The 20,408-nt window shown below is 37.7% G+C and overlaps 1 protein-coding gene across 1 annotated transcript in view; it reads left to right on the forward strand.

The window, feature by feature from the left end:
• The window catches only part of PRKN (parkin RBR E3 ubiquitin protein ligase), a 673,918-nt gene that overhangs the window by 387,120 nt on the left and 266,390 nt on the right, over window positions 1-20,408 (forward strand). The window contains exon 7 of the mRNA XM_053972975.1: window positions 18,527-18,663. Coding sequence (XP_053828950.1) covers window positions 18,527-18,663 — 137 coding nt within the window. The remainder of the gene's footprint in view (window positions 1-18,526; window positions 18,664-20,408) is intronic.

The following is a 20,408-nucleotide window of genomic DNA, read 5'->3' on the forward strand; positions in this document are numbered from 1 at the left end:
ACTGGCCTGAGACATCTTCTTCATGAAGTGAGTGCTAGTTATGTCTCTGGTAACTTCTTTTAAGCATATTACTGTTAAGAAAAATGGGCTCCTGAACCTGTCACACCAACAAGCATTCAGGCACCATATTTTTTTGGGTTTAGCTACTGCATGTAGCCTGCTCCCTGGATAATCAGGCAGACATGCTTCAGCTGCTGGTTTCCAGTTGTTGCAATAATGTGCTAACATGCTGGTCCCCTGAAACAGGCTGCTTATTAACTGTGATGCCCAAAATGCCATCTGGAGTGTTATTCAGACATCTATAATTATTCTGTCTACTTCTATTTGATTGTCTGCTTTGTTTCACTATGCATGCTCTTTATTTCTTTTCAGTTTTTTCTTTCCTTTGTTTTTTTTCTTTACTTATCATGGAATCACTTCATTTTTTCATACAGAAGTACCAACAACTCTCAGCTCTTTTATAAATTTATTCTACATAAAGCTGAACATACAGACTTTCTAGAAGAAATTCTAGGAAACAAACTGCAGAATCTCTCAAGTTAGAGTAGAAAAAAATACCATAATAATCACTTTGGCAGAGACTAGTAATCATAGGGGAATGAATTCTTTGCTTCATGCCTTTGTCCATTCATTCTAGCACATAGTGCATATAAAATATCTCCAATTTATATGACAGTGAGTTGCACTCTAAGTGTAAGTGGAAATGACTTTAAGAGGGGCAGGCCAGCATGGAGCAGGTTCCTGATACAATGAAGTGGAAAGGGACCTGTGAGTACGCCAACTAAATTGTTTGATCTGTTTATATCCTCACTGTTCATTCTGCTATGTGAAATGACTCTTGATATCTTGCAAAAAACATGGGGGAAAAAAAAAGGAATTATTTTATTTGGGTAGCAAGTGTATTCTATAGGGATTTGCTTTGACTTTTCAATATAGTGCTAGTTAGTTGCAACTAACTGAGAAAAGTGTCAAGCTGAAAATATAAATTAATATGAAGAAGATAACTCACTTGGCAACAAACGTGAAAGATACTATGTGCCATATGAGTTAAACCAAAAAATTAACACATGCATCCCCTTGGTGTTTTCAACACCAAGGTGTATTATATCTTGTCGAAATATGTCAGTTCTTATGACAGAATTGTCCCTACATCACTTGCTGGCTGCTGCTTATCTAGGAAGCATCCAGAGTTTTCTCGGAGCAGCCGATAGATCTTCCTTTTTCTTTCTAGTCTTACGTGATTGGAAAATTTCTCTTATTGCAGTGTAGAAAAGGGTTGAGAGAGAGTTAAAGGCTTTAATGTGATCCCTGGTGTGTGCCAGCCCTGGCCAGAGAAGTATGTAAGAAGGATGAGGGAGTTCATAAATGGGCCAGAGATTAATAAATAGTCAGTACTTAATTTTATTTTCTTGTGCTGGGAGAAGGGAATTTGTAATCCCAGCGCGGCGATACGCGGACAGTATCCCCATCTAGGGGCAGATCCGAGTATCTGTCTCGGCTGACGGGAGCCTCTGGTGGGGGAAGGGAGGCTTTGGGAAATACCCACATCCAGGCCGAGATACTGCTCGAGAATACAAACAAGTGCACGCAAAGCACGATGCCTTTAGTAGCAGGATGTAGTGGAAGACGCTGTTTAGAGTAAGAATCGGAAAAACCACGAGGGTTTCGAAGGTTGCTGATGTTGCAGCGCTGCGGTGCCGCGGCCCAGCCCGAGGCGCTGGGAGCGGGCTGAGCCCGGCCCGGCCCAGCCCAGCGCTGCGGCCCCGCGGGGGACGAGCAGCGCCCGAGCTGGGCCGGCGGGCAGGGCAGGACGCTCGGACAAGGCCGCCTCTCTCTCTGCAGGATGTCAATGGGTGGCTGATGCTTTTGAAGTGTCCTGCACAGCATTCATTTTAAATTTCAGTGGCTGTGCTTTAGGTGGGCTCATGTAGAGGTCCGTGGTGAGATAGAACACAGGAGCTGAGCTCTCGCCCAGAACAGATAACCTCATGTCCTTTGAGAAAATGATATGACAGATGAGGGCTGAGGTCACTGGCAGGACAACATGGGAAAGCTTGCACTGCGGCCATATAAATTGTGCCTGATGTCGAGAGAGAAGGGTTTTGCTCTTTAGCCCTTAACTTTCATGAGCTACTTTATTTACATAATTATCCTTGTTGTTGCTGCTGGTTTTTCTTGCCTTTTCATATAAAAATACTCTCTCTGAAAATTCATCTTTGAAGATAAAAATATATAAATAGAAAGGCAGTTACAAAATATTCTGTGATGTTATTGAAGTCACCTTGTGGCTTTCTTTTTCACTGTGTCCTCTTTTTTTTCCCCTGAAATAAAATTATTTGAACAGGATAACCTCTTGTAACTTTATTGAAAAGAATGTGACCTGCTCAGTCAGTTGCTTTTGCAGGACTCTCTTAGCTTGGGGACAGAGAAAAGGAAAAATGCATGTAAGGCTCTAGATTTAAGGTCAGCCATTCTGGCTGACGAATTTAACAGAATTATGTACAGCATTTTCCTCCCTATCCTCCTTCTGATGGAGTGATCCTGAGTAGAAGGAATAACCAGATTAGGGTTTCAATGTGACTATTTGCATAAATGAGCCAGTATGTGCAACTGGAACGAACAGCCTAGTGCTGGCAAAGCTCCAGAGACCCTAAATCAAATACCAGAGAGAGAGAGAAATACAGGGAGGGAAGGGAAAATACTGTATTCAAACACAAGATATTGGGACAAATATTGCACAGCTGAGTCGCTGCGGGATGTTTATGATAAAATAATCCTATTCAGTTCTCCTACCCTAATAATTGTGCACAAGTTGTGGTGAAACAAATTCTTGACTCAACTACTCTTTTTTCTTTTAAAGAAAAAGATGTTTTCTCTGTGCAGCACAAAGTTCCTCGGGTCTTTTGAAATAATAAGCATATTTTCCACATTAACACATACAAAAAATACCGTTGCGTAGCAAAGCCAAAGTCCAAGCAAGGCTTCTTACACATGATGTGTATTAGCAATAAAACTTGTGAGCTCTGTTGCTGTTTTTATGCGTGCATGTTCTGTGTGGCAGCCCATTTATGCATTTTCCACTGTGCTGGGGCTTACATCACTGTCGTATTAGTCTAAGCAGAATAGAGCAGATTGTTTATTTTGGTTGAGCTCCGCTTCAGGCTGTAACATCAGATGTAGCTCCTAGAGTGACAAATTCCAATTGCAGTGTCACAGATTAAACAAGGGTACAGAGGAGCCCTGCAAGCAGTTTTGTTTCTCATGGGAGTGAAAGGATATGTGCTTGCTAAAGTTAGTAAATGTGATCCCACCATGACCAAAATAAAATAATCTGCTCTCGTAACTGTCCTATGTTTAAAAATTACATTGCCCAAAACCCCTTTGGTTGTACACTTTTCAGTTTGGGGTTGCAATATTCAGTTGAAGTTGCCTTTTATTAATGAACAGTGCAACTCTGCATTACTTTTATGAAACATAGTGAATTTTAGCTTTGTTTGTTCTGCTGTACGGTAATATCTAATTCACAGACACAAAAATCAGTTGTGGAACATCTGGGGGTCCTCTGTTCCAGGCCCCTGCTGAAGCAGGATCACTTAGAGGAAGTTGTTCACACCATTTCCAGATGGTTTTGGAATATCTCCAGGGATGGAGACCCCACAACCTGTGGGCAACCTGTGTCAGCTCTTGGTCAAATTCACAGTATAATTGTTTCTCCTTATGTCCTTATGTAGAAGCTCTTGTGTTTCAGTTTATGCCCTTTGTCTCTGGTTCTGTCACCAAACACCACAGAAAAAAAGACTGTCTGTCTTCTTTACGCCTTTCCTTCGGAAGCCTTTATTTTGATGAGGTTCCACTGAGGCTTTTTCTTCCCCAGGCTGAAGAGCCCCAGCTCCCTCAGCCTTTCCTTATGTGGGAGATGCTCCCGTCCAGTAATCATTTTAATGGCTCTGTGCTGGAATCTCTCTTGTAGTTCCCTGCACCTCTTGTACTGGGGAGGTGTACTGGGGAGCACAGAACTGGACCCTGCATGCCAGGTATGTTTCATCAGTGCTGAGCAGAGCAGTACGATCAACACCCCTCCGAACTCAGCCCATGATACCATTAGCCGTTTCTGTGGCAAAAGCTTATTGCTGACTCACATTCAACTCAGTGTCCTTGAAGAAGCTGAAGCCTGCTTTCCTAAAACCCAGGGTTGTAGTCTTGCATTTTGTTCTGCCTCCTTTCAGGATCCAGAATTCCACTGTCTCATGGGCACTGCAGCCAAGGCTGCCTTTAGCCCTCACATATCCAACAAGCTCCTAATTTTTAAAAGCATGAAAGCTAGAGCACCTTTTCTTGTGGCTTTTCTGTCACTTGGATCAGAAAGTTACACATTTATGCATTTCACTTAGCAACTACATGTTGCACTAACACAGTTGGTTTCTAGGGTGATTAAGTATCACCTCTACTGTGGAGTATTAATATTACCATCGGAAAACATTTGGTACTTGCTTCCCAAAAGCAGGTACATTAGTTTTATTTCAGCTAGACTTTTTTGCAATATCCATGACAGGTAAGAATAGTGACATTTTAGAATATAAGATGCTTATACAAATAACTAAAGTGAATAATAACTAAAAAACAAGCAAATTGGATAAAATGGCTAGGAGTTCCTCAAACTTTTCAGGTGGCTACTTTGCCCATTTTGAAGACAAGTAATTTTGTAATAAGCTTCCTTTCATCTCATCTTTAAAATGTGCACTGTTGTTACCTGTAAGATCTGATTGAAGATTTTGACCTCCTTAAGATTGTTCCATTAACATGTGACATTTTTACTGCAATTTCCCAATTGTTCCATTTATGACCCATTATCTGAGAAACACCATGAGAGAGAGCTGTGAGTACTTTGTTTACCAGAAAATTTTGATCTCCCACTGGTTTTACAGCTGACTACAGTTTTACTGTCCTCAGTGTGTAGTCAGTTCTGATTAATGCAGAACTAAGCAAGATTAAATTTAGGCCCCATCCTCTGAGTACAGATAAGAATTTTGACAAGGTTGCTGAAGCTCTTCACCTTTCAAAGTACAAAAGAAACGTCTCCCATGGAATTTACAGCATGTGCAGGATGTTGAAGGTCATGTGGGCATGTGTGGCTTTTAAAGAGGTGCAGCTCCATTCCACGCCCACTCCTACCCCAAGCCAACATGACCATCCATTAGGTAAAGGAAAAGGTCTTATTTCATCATATGGCTACTCAAAAAGGAATACTAAAAGGTCAGAGTTTTCTTAGTAGTTACTTGAATGTAAAATTAAATATTAATAACTCTAAGAAATCCTTTGGCAATGTGCAATGTGCTGTGTTTATCATAAATTAAGCTATACCTGTTGCCCCTGTGTTCCTAGAAGTTGGAATTTTTACAATAAACTGGCCTTGATTTGAAAATGATAGCTGAAGATAGAATTAGAGAGGTGTTGAAGGAGGAATTTGGAGAAAAGAGAGAAAAAACCCAAAGTATTAGGGTATAAATGTTGAAGGAAAGTGAGTTGCTGCAGGGAGTACTTCATTTATTCAAATTATTATAGAACTATCTGCTGAAACTGTTTTATCTGTCAATGGAAAATGCAGGAAAATATCTTTAAAAAGAAAATAGCTAGAAAGATCTGAAATAAACAACTAGCTAGCCGTATGTTTAGATCTCTGGAATGTCTCTAAGGTATAATAGGTAGATGTACAGACACAAAAAGAAGCAAAGGTTGAAACAGTGACTAGGGGCAAGCAAACAAATTTCTTCACACATTTTTATATAAGTATTTAATTGTGAAGTTCATGATTATGTATTTTCAATTCTCCTCTCTGTTGCAAGTAGTCAATGTTAGGAATCACAATGCCTCAGCAGAGATCAGGGATATTTTTCTGTTGTCAGCTGACATGTCAAGGTGGTTTTTTTAGCTGTTATGTTCACAGAGTGCAGGACACAGATATTTCTACACTTCTGTCACTTCATGTTTTACTTTAAAAGGAATATGTGAAGCAGAATTGGAAGATATGTAAGCAGCTGACATGTCATATGCACTTGGAAATGTGTCCTGAATACTAACAGTGTTGCTTCTAATCCGATAAACCTCATCCCTTGTAACAAGGCTGTCTGTAGTGAGGCCAGTCCTCAAATAAAAATGTCCTTTGCCCAAGTGCACTGAAAGCCCGTGTAGGCACTATTTATAAAACCTGCACCACTCCAGCGCGCAGCCGAGCACGTGTGGGGCGGTGACTCAGAGCGCCGGGGGCTGAGGGCTTCTGATGCCACCAGACAAGGAAGTGTCATTGACTCCTCACACTTTGCCAAAGCAGGCTGGGGTTCAAGGGCTGCTCTCTTCTACAGCTCATGTTCAGAAACAGAGGGAAAACCTAATGGATCACACATGGCTGAACAGATCACTGTCAGGGTAGCTAATGTTCCACAGAGTGGGAAACATAATTTGTACCGTATATAATGGGGAATGTGTGAGTCAGTTTTGATAGGAATTGGCCTGAACCTTCTTTGGGGGATCAACTATGCTCAGGATTTGGCAGTTTCTATAAGAACCTTTTCTTGAAACCATACAGTTGGATTGCTGACCGTTCCTAGTAGTTGTCATTTCAAGAGTTATATTTGTTTTGGTTGCTTCTTTTTCCTTCTCAGGCTGCACATTGCCTTCAGCTTGTGAAGTTTTCACACAGGAGAAGTGAGGCAGAGTCTGCTCCACTACCTGTGTAGCCAAAGATGTAACTGCTAGGAAGCCTGGTGCAAATAGTAGTACTGTGAACATCCTAAAAAATGATGCCATATTGCACTTACCAATTTAACTTGGTTGATGCATTTTTTTCTGAACTCATTCTGAGCTCTAAATGTGATCAGGCAAGGTACAGCACTGAGATTCAGTGGCCTTAACCAGTGCTCCAAACTCCTGAATAACTGATATGAAAAACAGGTTGATTATAGTATTTGGGGTGGAGGGAGAAAAATACCATTTTTACAGACAAAGAAGTTTTGGTAAAACTTTTCTCAGTTCTATTTCAGAAATGAACTTTCTGTCACCCTCCACTTAAAAATGCAAAGATGTCCAATGAATGCTAAAGCAGAATGTTTTCAGCTAAAATTAAGCAGATGTACAGGTGCAAACATGTTTTCTGTATGCAGCTGCTGTGCAATTAAATTTTCTAGATGTGATTAAAACACCTGGTCTGCCCTTGTCAATATAAGATGTTATTTTTCACATTGAGTTATGTCCTTGTAGATATTCAAAGAAGTGTAAGGCCAAATTGTGGTCAAATAAAGTAAATGACATTTTAGCAATTGGTTATAATTCAAATAGAATCAGATCGAGGAAAGAAATGACAAGTCTTAACTTTTCTGTCAGTCATTTTGGAACCCAGTGTTCTGTGTAGTTTTTCATTGCTGTGATGTAATTGTCCTTTTGCAGAAATGCAGTGCATTACTGTTTTAACTGCAGAGAAGCAGTAACAAATTCCTACCAGATTCAGTCATTGTTTTTGTGCTAATCAAAACCTATTCTGTGTCCATTCGTTTAGAAATTAGTGTGATGGTTGGGCCCAAGACAGCACCCTTTCTCTTGAAGAAAGCATAAATCCTATGTATGAACTACTTTCTAAGACATGAAATGGTACTGAGAGGAGGATTTATGATTTCAGACAAGTTTGTTCTCTTCCTGTCTTTACTTGTTAATATAATTTGCACAGCTGCATTTTCTATGTGCCCTCCAATTCTCATCAGTGAATTTCAAGGTTCTCTTCATTATTACCAGAAAACTTTCTGTCATTGTGAGACTAGAGTTTGATAGAGTATGATATATGTGGTAGAAAATAGATGAATTAGAATTATTTTAAAATTAAATATCAAACATCTGTTGACATTTCAATTCTCAGCATTGTTACATGTAAACTTGATAATAGTGTAATTGAATAATGTTTTACATGGGTCATGTACATGAGTTGTAACTTAGGATATGGAATTTAATATCCCATGGAATTTTTGCAGTTTATTTTGTGAATGGAGCCATATACCATGTGGCATTTTTGATTATTTTGAAACAATAAAGCAGCGAGACTCCCCTAGTTTAAGAATAGCTTTTTTTTCTAAGCATCTTTTAGGGTTTCAAGGCAGAAAATCTGCATTTTTTGTGGTTCAGGTTTTTTCCTTATTTTATCTAACATAATCTACAGAATACGGTTTACCAGATGTACTTTTGCTCAGTTGCTAACATAAAAAAACCCTATTCCTTTTTCACCACATACAGTCTTAATCTCAGAGGTTATTTCTGCATGCCATCTGAAGTAAAACCCAAAATCTAATAAAATCATTTCTCTGTGTTCTGATCGGTTTGAGGTTTTTTTCTGAAACAAAGTAGGTGAATTCCCTCTTTTAAATAGCACTGATTTTTTTAGGAACTTATGAATAAACTCCAAGTAAATCTTAAAGGTAAAAACGATACTTTGGAATACAGCTTTCATATTTAATGTTTCAACTGATTAGAGAAAGTACAATAGTTGAATGCTTCCATTAAAAGTAGAGGATAGGGATTGGTGAATGATCTAATTTCCAATGTTCATTAGTAAATACAAAGGTGGGGTTGTCATTTTTTTCAGGTGTTGTTATGTAATTTGAAACAGAGAAAATGCAAGAGTTCCATAAGCTTTTGTGTGGGAAATGTTTGTTATTTTGGGATACATTTTGAGTTAAATGACGCTCTGTTTGTTTGTTTTGTCACTATGTTTTGCATAATAAAGTATCTCTGCTCACTGAACAAAAAAAGGAGCAGAAAGGGTTTTGTCACAGAGACCAAATGTATTCCTTGGACACATTGTAGTGGTGAACAGATTCTTAGGCTGAGCCAGGTCTTAGAACTCATGTGGAAATATATGGTTTTTGCCACAGGAATGGAAGAAATCCACAATTTGTAGTGAAAGATTTCTATATATTGTTTATGGTTTAATCAACCTGTGAATAAATATAGGTAGATTATGAAGTTAAGTAGTGATATTATTCATATTGGTTGCAGGGCATCTCCAGGTCATTATGTCACAGGTCAAACAAGTTTTATTTATTATTATGTCAAATTGTGGGTGTCCTTGTTTTCCATTCCATTTCCTTGTTCTTTTTATTCCTCCTTTGTTTTCCCTGAGAGCTATAGTATAACCCAGACCCCAGCCCGTATGCAGTTAAGTATGGTGTGTTCAGGGAGTTGTCAAAAGGAAGTTGAAGTCAGAAGATAACTTACTGTAGTGAATGCTTTTAATGTTTTTGAATGTATCTTCCTTTTTTTTTTCCCCTTAGGAATTCCTGGGATATATATCAAATTTCTACCTATAACCTCCCAAGGTTCTCTTCCAAGGCCAGGTTACTTCTTCCAGCAGAGAGAGTGTGTAAAAGGAGAGTCAGTATGAATCGTCTCTGTGGGAATGATCCATGTGTTCTGGAAAAGTTGTAGATAGATATGAGGAGTCAAAACTATTCATTAGTCCTGATAATTGTGGTTATTATGTCCCTTTTGAGAAAGTTGCAGAGTTTACTTGCTGCATCCTTTCCTTTAAGCAAATGGTCAGGGAGGACAAGGAGGGGGTAAGATGAAAAATCCATATGCCTTTTCCCTCACCTGGGGTCAGCCCACATAACTAGCTATGTGTGAGGTGGGAAGTAAGCTGCTTTATCAAACAAGGGAAAGCTGGACAACAGTGAAGTTTTAGTGAGATCCCTGAGATATGTGCCCTTTCAGGCACATTCATTTTCCAGTAAGAGTCTTCGTATAAGTTCTGTGACATTTATAGGAATAGTATATCATTATTTCATTTCCTGAAAACCTCTTCTGCTTGAAGAACAGAGGGAATGGCCACCACATTTTTTTTTTCCTACAATGTGTCTTCTGTCATAAGTCAGTTCTTGTTAGCATCACAAAAAGCTTCCACATGATTTTCAGAGATGATATTATAAAGCAGTATAGTGAATTCCCTTTCTTCCATTCTTGCAATATTCAGCAAGTGTAGGAGAGGGATAAATCTTATGGGTCTATTTGTTACTGACTTTCACTGTACTCTCTGCACTGTTTGGGTATCAAGATGGTATTCCTATGGGAAATGCAAAGTTCTATTTAGGTTGATGTCAGTCTTCCTTAGAGATACACAGATTATTAGGTCAGGTAGGCTGAGGTTTTTTCCTGAGTACTCCTGTACAAAGAGCAGTACATTACCTGAGACCTCGTACACAGATACATTCCTTGAGTCCGGCCAGGCAGCCTCCAATTAGGCAGTATAAAACTAATGAAAATGGATGTGGAGATTAAATAGAAAACAGGCACCTAAAATTATTTGAGCTTCCAGAATCTTCTTTTGAATTGGGTTCAATAACTATACATTTTGAGAATTTTTATTGTCCCAATTACAAATTCAGAAATTACACTTCCCAAACTTTATAATAATTTCTTGAGTTTACAACTTAATTTGGGTGAGGAGGGTATGATGTTGGTGGTGTTTGTTGGTTTTTTCCTAGTTAGAAAGCTGACTCCATTTACTCTTTTAAGTGCTGGAAGTTGGCATGTAGGGAAGAAGGAGGAGGAAATTAAATTTAAGCATAGAGTTGAGTGCATGTTGGGCATTTAAATTCTACAGTTGTGACACAGGGCTATAATAAAATCAGAAACAGAAATTCACAATAGGAATATGACATAAAGAAGCCACTTTCACTGCTAGTACAATTTTTTGGTGGATGTTGCAAACTATTTTCATCAGATTACTAAAGATAATTGACTGCTTTGAACACTTAAAATCTGCCAACTCAGAATGCCTTCTGTGAGACTTGCTAGCCCAAGGCTTGTTCTTTGCTTTGAGTGGAGGTGCTGATGTAGAAGGTGTTCTCAGATAACTGCAACTAGACATTTATGCTAAGGTATTTGCCTTGAGGAGGAAAGGATAAAATATTATCTGTATATTTTAAAGACAGTGAGGAGCTAAAAGATGGAATTTCTATAAAGAAATGTCTTGTTATAACAATAGCTTTAGGGTGGTTTTTTTAATAAGATAATAACCATATCTTTGGTTCAGACTGAAGACTCATTTAATGGCAAGCACCCTCAAGTTATTGTTTGGATCAACATATAAATTGAATATCTTAATTTGAAAAGAAAGATGAGAAAAAGCATAAAACATAATATTAAGGTAGTGAAAGATAATTCTCTAAGAGCAAATGCACTTCTACCTTCTGTTCCCTCTTCCATCTTTCTTTCCTCACCCGTCTTTTCTGCTTCTCTACCTTCCTTTGTTTTCCAGTCTTTTTGTTAAAGAATACAGTCCTAAACTTCATGCACTAGGGTGTATTTTCAAAGCTAACTGGAAGAGAATAACTGAAATTTACACAGTGGAGACATGCTTTATCCAAAAATTCTATTCCCTCCTGGAGTCCCAGGGAATGAAAAGTATAATATGATAGCATCCTTTAAGATAATATCCAATATTCTTTTCCTCCTGTACCTTTTCCACGGATTTAAGCATCCCAAGAAGGCTCAAAAAGAGCTCATGTTTGTGTCTTTTCTTTTGTGTTAGAAACATTCTTCTGTATAATGTGCTTACAGAAACATTGATTTTCACAGGCTATCTGAAAAGGCTTGATTCTGGGAACAGAAAATAAGAAAAAAAAATTTGGTGAGATGTAATAAGAAAACAGTCCCAAACTAAAGCTCTATCATAAATCTGTATTACAGGTCTTTTAGTTTTTAAACCTGAGTGTCCACATGCAGACTGCTGTTGCCTGTTGAAGACAACACACAGTAACCCCTGGAGTATGCCCAAGAACTGTTAGGAACTTTGCTATTTGGCAAGCCTAAAAACCATGTCAGGTCCCATTCTAACAATTTAACAGCATAGACAGTTGCATTCCTGTGGCATAAGAACATTTTTTGACAATATTAATTTTACTAGCATAGATGTTGAGAGTAAAACCAAAATAAGATTACTTAATAAGGTTTAAATTCTTGAAAGAAATCAACAGGACCTCACTAGGCCCAGTGGGACCAATCAAGAGAATAAAATGCCATTAGGCATTTTTGCTTTTTTCATTTGTTTATCCTTAATTACTGAAGGATTGTTTGGTGCTGAAAATGGTACAGGTGAAAATGGTTCTTCCTCTTATTGTGTTATCCCATCATTCTCCCAGCTTCACTGGTTACCTTGATGGGTTTTTTTTCCCCTGAAAAACAAATCATACAGATTTCATACTGTGTGTCTCTAGTCAGAAAGTTATGAGTCTGTGAAAGGAAGGCTTCTTTGGCTGAGGTGTGTGTGACTGCTGTGGACTGTCAGAGATGAGCAGTTTTGCTTGTGCTGCTAAGGGCTGGGTGCTGCCTCAGAGGAGAGGAAAGTCTGCTGTGACCTGGCTTAATTCCAGGGAGGAGTGAAAGAAGCATTTGCCACCCTTTGGTGGCAAAACCTGAAAGTACAAGTGACACAGGTTTGGTAGGTACATTGCATATCAAGGTGTCAGTATGGAGGAATCAGTTCACAGTAAGCTGGAGCTCAGCAAGCTACAAAGGATAACCAGCAAGCAAACCAGGATTTAGGTTAGGGTAGTTTATGGACTGCTGCCTTTGTTCACATTTGTTGTCTTTTCCTTCAATTACCAAGGTCTTTTCCTTTTCTCTCCAGTGGAACATTAGTGAGGTTTTAAAAGCACAGATGGAGGAAAAGGAGAAAGTTCTACCCATCTCCTTTCAAAGCATGTCTGATTTGTTGGTTATTTGCTGTGCAGAGGAGCAATGTGAACTGAATCTGATAGATTACAGGATGCCTCTCCTGCAGCCTGATCACCTTCTACTCCTTGATATCATAAGATCCAGCCGCTAGTGGCAAGGGTGGTTATTGTGTCTGAACTCAGAGCTCATACAAGGCGTGTCTGAGCAAACAGGCAGAGCAAACACATAGTACCAGGTACAAATTTGAATGTACAAGTGCATGTAACAAAGAATCCCACTGCCCCTGTTCTCAGGCAGCATATGCTGTTGCCTGCCAGAGAGATCAGAGATTTTACTGGCAATAATGTGTGTCATTTCCACACCCTGAAAAAAACCCTTAACAACAGAGTTAACTGGAACACTGCTGAAAGGAGTACATGCCATCATGTACACTAATTTTAAGCATGCCTGTTTTCTCCTCTTATATTGTGGTTTAGTACAGTCAGGCTGTTTCTGGGCTCTAGCCTCTTGGCACTGCTTTCCAGTAGAAATAAGAAACATGAAAGCACATTTTAGAGGAAAACATGTAACAGAGGAGAAAATAGGTCAGATTTCACTTGCCAATGCTTCTTTAAGTTAACAGCTGTGGGTCAGAATACATTTTTATACAGAAGCGCAGCCAGAAAATTTAAGCTTGCACAATGATGTCTCATGGTGTTTATAACTTTCATTTCATGACCTTGATGCATTGTGTGACAAGTGATCAAAGACTAAAAAACAGGATATTTTTGGTTTTTTTATTGTTTTAAGGGATTTAACATGTTTATTTTGTGATAACACTATATTTCTATATACTGGATTTTTTTAATTAGCACAGTCTATGTAAAGATGTATTTTCATCCCTTAGGAAAGGAAAAGTAAGGATGTGTTTTCTTTTGTTCCTAAAAGTCCAGGAAGGATGGATTCTTGACTGCGAAGTCATATCTGATATTACTTTCTTAGTACTTTTTCTTTTCTCAGGTAAGGTCCTTATACCCTTTTCAAATGCCTACCCCTGTCTAAATATCTGGGGCCTGAATTTTTACTCACAAGTTGCCTGTAATTGATAGTTCACTGTTTCTACTAATCCATAATAGCATATTGCTCATTAAAAAGCAGGATTTGCTGCTCTACTTTCCCCTAAACTGTATAAATTCTAAACCACAAATGACTGTGGCATTTTTCCTATACTTCCTATATTTATATTTTATAGAAATATTAGCATCATACTAATATATTTTAATAACATATTCAATCAGAGATTACATGGAAGAATTTTCATGGTAAGAAAACCATGCCCTTAAAGCATCATAAACAGGAAATTCTTTCAATAGTTTTGAATAAGAGTGTGGAATTTGTGTGATAGACAGGAAAGCCAGAAGTGTCACCAGCTTTGTAGGAATTAGAAGACTATATTCTCCTATGTACAGTTCTATGAGGAAGCCACATGATGAATGAATAATTTGGCTTATTTAGGCATTGTAATTTTGTTCTGCTACAAGGGTAGAGCCAAAACAGATTGACTGCTGCTCAAGGATATTATTTCTGTTTAATTATTTTGATTGTTTATGAAGCAGGAGAGTGCCTGTAGTGTCTGTGTCATTAAAGTTTATATTTTTCCTTTTTTTTTTTCCCTTACATATTTTTTTCTGTGATTCACCTTTTCTTGAATGGTGCTGACCTGAAACCTAAAACAGATCTGCTTTGGAATGACATGGAGATCCATTTAGAAATTAAATTATTTCAGTGCTTATATAGTAAGCTTTTTGAAGTACAGGAAGATTGCCAAAGTGGAAAAATGTGCTAGAAATACAGAAGTGTTTTATGATAAATATAGTACTCATAGGTGAGGTTAAAGACTCTGATATAGCTGTGTGCATTCATATTTATTTACTGCAGAGAAAGGAATTTCACATAGCTATTTTTGCTTTGCTGACTGTAATCCCATCAAGGCAGCCTTATAGACATCTGCTAAAGTTTTTTATTATTATTTGGTTAAGATTTTGAGGAGGTGACAAAAATCCAACTGTCACCAAGAAATTACCTCAAGGCAGTTTCACAGATTTGTCCAACATGATTTTCACATACTTCTATAGGCTTGGATGTATTCCTTGCCCCAAAGTCCTTCAGACTGTGTCTACACACATTTTCTAAAAAATAGTGGCCTCGTATATGTGGTGTGCTGTTTAACCTTTATTCAGTCTAGCTGTTTTCAAAACATTAAGAGTAAGGACCAAGCAAGAGAGAAATTGCCCCATGTATTTTTCAGTAGGCATTGCAAGATATATCAGCTGACCCACTGTTATGTCTACAAATAATTCCTTTTGCTAAGTAGCCTCTCACATCCATCGGACTCAATACAATAATAATCATCATGAGATTTTTAGGATGTACTAGAACAATCAATTTCTCAGAATGCTTTTTATCTAAACAAGATCAAGTCTTTGTATCTTTCCTTAGCCAATATCCTGTGGTGATAGTCTGAGAATTACCTGCACCTTGCTCTCTAGAGGGAAGGAGGAAAGGGCTTATGGACCAGAAATCACTTCCATCCCTGCTGTTGTTGAGCCACAGTTATCCAACAGTGCTAACACGAAGCAGAAAGATTTAGGGTCCCCTTTCTTTTTCATTTAAGTCAATGTACGTTGATAAAATTCTAACGAAAAGGAATCCAAGCACAGGAGCGAGTTACTTATTATGGAAATTTCCAGTGATGCATTGTAATGTTGGATTTTCAATTTTTAAAAGTGGTTACATTCCTAATTGGTGAACAAAAAGGACCAATTTATCCCTTGCTGTGAGAAACATTTTTCTTATATATTATTCTCATGAAGCCTCTAATTCAGCCAAACACATTATGTAAATGGAACCTATGAAACACTTTCTAAAATATATATCAGATTTACATTACTAGCCTGTTGTCTTAGATTGAGGAAGGGACCTTGTTACACTGTGGCAATTTTTTTTGCTTTCATAATACTCCTTTCTGAAATAAATTGTGTTTGGTACAAGTAAAGCTTCTATCAATAACTCTTGGGTGTATCCTAAATGAGTATTCACTAACTTCACCTGGGCATTGTGATCCTAATCTCTACATCTTCATCTTTACTGATCTCAGGAACAAGACTTTTTTGCCCCTTTTAAACTAGAATTGCATTCTTTTGATACAAAATCTGCAAATGTTGGACTGCAGCAATTGTTCCATTGCCAAATGAATTTGAATCAATCTGCCTTACATACAGATTGAACTCCTCAAAGCCTTATGACACAGATAGCCTGGGCTGAAAAATTAGTGGGCAGTGTAAGAGCTGAGAAAGCTAAGCTTGTTTTTTCTGTACACATTGTTTGGAGTCTGATGGTGTTGAAAGATAGCATTTTTTAAGATAAAATAAAGATGCAGTTTATTTACTTAAGATATATTTAAGATAAAGAAAGATGCAGTTTAAATATGTACAGGTACGGCTATGCCCCTTCTGGAGACTTTAGTTTTGATTTTAGACAGTTGTGATACATTAAGAAGCAAAATCAATTATCACAAAATAATTTACAGCAGAAACTGAGCATAGTAGTTCATTTGCATAAAGTGCTGTTAGTATTGATTTCATACAAGTTTAGGTGGAAATATTAATAACACTATTTTCATTTCTGGCCTGGCTTTAAGATGCTCCACTTTCCATGGCTTTCTCTTATGCATCTCACCAAACACATGTGTTTTGTCTTTGAAGTGAAGGTCAGAGAGGTGTGAATTTGGAACCCGAAAGCTTCCCATGAAGCTAGAAAAGATACTCAGACACTGAAGTAATAAAAAATAGCAATTAACCCTTAAAGTGAAACATCCATTAAAACTATAGGTAAATTTGATTATATCTGCAATTTAAGAAGAAATATTAGGGGTTTTTCTAAAGTGTTTCTAGTTTTTCTGAAGGTTACATTTGACTGGTGACTATAGGGACTTTTGTAGTGTAGGGACATGGTAACTGCTCCTCTACTTCTCCATAATGTTTTAGGGACCATCCAGAGCTAAACTCATAGAGATCTGCTTCTCGTTTTGCCTTACAGCTGTCTTTTAGAAATTGTTATTTGGTACATTCAGAACAGCAAGTGGGCAACTAATAAGGATTAGTAATGGGGAGGTTTTATTTAATTCAGTTTTAAGCTGCTTTATTCAAGAAAATCCTTAAAACACAGAGATTATATTTTTGGAGATACTAACACACTGCCATGAATTCTATAGTATGTACAATACTAAAACATATTTTCATGGAAGATTAATGCTCATATACAGTATGTGAAATTACTGATTACATTTTGTATTCCCACATTGAAGTCTTTGTGTTTTACTGTTTCAGGAGATTTTCAAAGCATCATCTCAGGTTTTAGAGAAAATGTAGCAGTTTTTCTAACCCTAATGATTTTATCACAGGTCTTGCTGTATTTCATTTTGTATTTCAATACTTGTCTCCTGGAGTACCATAAATGTGTGAGAATTCATACTTTTATTTTTTAAAATAATTATACTTCTTCCTAGTTACTAAAAAAAATTGAATTTTGGGTTGAATTTCTGCCTGTGTTCACTCACAAGCAAATTGGAGGAGTAAAGTAATTCAGCATTTGAATGGGAATCTCACTGTTGTGTTCAATTTAACACATCTCTCTTTATTTTTTGCAATTTTGAGACTTGAGGTTGATAATAGCTCTGAAAGAGAAGTAATGTATGGCACACTGTACTTTGGAACAGACAATTAGGAGTTAGCAGAAGTTACCTTATATTAGAGCAAAACCATTCGATTTAATCAGCATGTTCCTGCAGTGAAGGCACATTTCATGTGTGTGCAATATGTTCTGTGTTACTCAATTTTTCTTTCACCTTCAGTGTGCTGGCCCTGGGCAGGCTTTTTGAAACCACTGACTCTCTGGCTCTCCTTGCTGTGACTATCACTGGAGAGTCTCTGAATGCAGGCCAACTTAGGAGTAAAAGTGTTTGTCCTCATTTATTTCAAGTGTTTCCTCTCTGCATCTCCACAAGCAGTATTCTCCCAGGCTGGTGATAGCCATATTTAGGCTCTGCATGTGTGATGGGTCACTGCACTCCTGTAATGAAGGCTTAGCCCATACAGGCAATGGAGACAAACTGGTGATTCAGCTCACCCTACTGCAGGCACCTGGAGGCTGATCAGCACAAGTGTCCACTAAGTGTATTGACAATAGCAGGAATTTCTCACATATCATATGGAATTTCTCGCTTACTCTATTTATGCCCAGCACTTAAGTTTAGATGTCTCGCTCCCAAATTGAATCCCACACCTCTCACCAGAAGCTGAATTACTTTATTCATTATTACTAAGATAATGCCTTCGTTGAAGAGTTCAAATGGCTGCATAGAGAGGCTGAAGGCACGTGATGGTTTTCAAAAAATCTTTAGCTTTCCTAGATGGTCACTAACCTATTTAATCCTACCTATCGCCATTTGATGTTTTACCATATATGATCTTTCCTCACCTCATACAAAGGATATCTGTTGCTAAAGGCCTTTTCTTGGTTTATGTTTCAGTTTTCAGTAAAGTTTCAACTTCCAGTAAAACTTTACTTCCATTTCCTCATATCTGATTCATGTTAGAAACCATCTCTTTTTAAAAGTGCTGCAATATGCCAGGGTAAATTCTGTTTTTTCATATGTAATAATCCTGTGTACTGTGAATTAAAAATTATTACTAAATTAGAAGTTTGAAATTAAGCTTTCTATGGAGTTCTGTCCAGTCCTCGTTCATCACTCTCACTGCTTGGTCTTTAACAGGAGTCCTGTGCTTGTGTTCCAATGTGTGCATCGCCATGTCATTTGCCTGGACTGCTTCCATTTGTACTGTGTGACCATGCTGAATGACCGCCAGTTCATCCATGACCCAGAGCTTGGCTACTCCCTCTCCTGTGTAGGTATGTTTCTGGTGATTTTTTTTATAATTCATTTTTTTAATGTGATTTTGATTTCAGAGTAAGATTAGTTTTTAACACTTGTTAGTTTTGTGTATATCAGTGGAATTATACTGCGTTCATAGGAGTTGTTCAATCTGTTGGAGAAAATATTTGAATATTGAAGTGGATTTTGCTAAGCATGTGAACTGAAGAATTAACTGGATTTTAAAGGGCCTTTATTTTAAAATCAAATGTTTACTTTCTTCACATTAGTATTTTATAATCATGAAGTGCAAGCAGATGACAGCATTACACTCTGGTTAAAAAAACCAAAACGCCTTGACCTCCACATTTTCAATTTCAAATTAAGTAAATTATTAAGTTTCTTGGTCTGTCTTCAAGCACTAATGAAAAAGGACTGCAACAGGAATTCTAAATAATCTCCCTTTTTGGTGAAGTTACTGCTGCTAATTATCACCTCTTTGAATGAAATGTAGTTATGTGTTTTACTTGACTAGGAAACAAGGTTTGACTTAACTAAACAAACAGTTAAATAGAACATAGAAGATTTGTTTTGAGTATTGATTCAATTACACTGGCATATGGACTGCAAAATTTTCAAAAATTATGCTATGAAGAAATATATTCTATACCTAGCCCTTTTTTGGTGCTAAATTAGAATGGGAGCATATATGTTTGTCTCAAGTGCTGTATCATGGTATGATAATAATTTTACAGCATATTAGAAGCTGCATAGAAGATGGATTTGCCTGGTTACCTGAATGGCTGATAAATAAGTTTCAAACCCCACTAGATGGGAGAAAAATTGACAAAAGTTCTTAGTAGAGTGGCATCTATTTAATCTGAGAACATGCCTTGAGGATATTAAAGTACAGTAGTAAGAGATATTTAAAATTATTTATTTTTAATTGCTTCAAGAAGAATCAACCAATATTTCTTCACTTTCACTAGAATTGCTGTTTGTGTGCTGTCTTGCCAGGTCTTATTTTACTTCCCTCTAAACAGCTACTAAATTTACACACTGATGTCATCCTACAAAAAATAATTTTTAATGTTTTTTAGGAAAACTTGTCATGAGAAACTGAACAGGAACTTTATACCCAGTGTTCTTTCCTTGACCTTTACATTAGCATCGTACTATGCGGTCAGTCTGTACTCTCAGACTCCTTTCTTGCTTCTCCAGAAGTTAATCCACTTGCTGCTCCCATGCAAATTAATAAGCTGCTTGAGTAGAATCCTTCCTTTTTCCCCCTCTTTTATTGATTTTCTTCCATTTTCTTCTGTTAGCTCCTCAGGTTAATCAGTTTTGCCAGTGGTGCAGCTCATCTTTCTCCTCGCTTGTGGGCCTCCTTGCTGCTGTGGCTGGTGTCAGAGAGCTTCCTCCAGTTCAGGCTGATATGTCAAACTAATGACCCTTCTGCCTCTTCTGTCTGTAAACCCATTGCTGCACTTGTATTGGGATTTTCCCATATATTTTCAACTCCAGTTCAGTTCAGAAGTTCTTTTTTCTCAGAGAGGAGACTAAGAAGTTTTCAGAAGTGTTTACTCCTGCCTGGCAGTTGCCAGGCAGTCTTTTTCTCTTTTCTGTTTGCTGAAGTTGAACATTATGGGAATTGAACAGTGGAAACAGAGTAGGGATGAGGAGAATACACAAGAAGATGGTGCTGGGATGCTTAGGGTTGCAGTTTCAGTCTTGGAGTGGTGAGGAAGGCATGGGTTTGGCTTAAGAAAGGGATGCTGTAGAG

The sequence above is a fragment of the Vidua macroura genome, chromosome 3 (genome assembly GCF_024509145.1).
Source record: "Vidua macroura isolate BioBank_ID:100142 chromosome 3, ASM2450914v1, whole genome shotgun sequence".
Classification (NCBI taxonomy): Eukaryota; Metazoa; Chordata; class Aves; order Passeriformes; family Viduidae; genus Vidua; species Vidua macroura.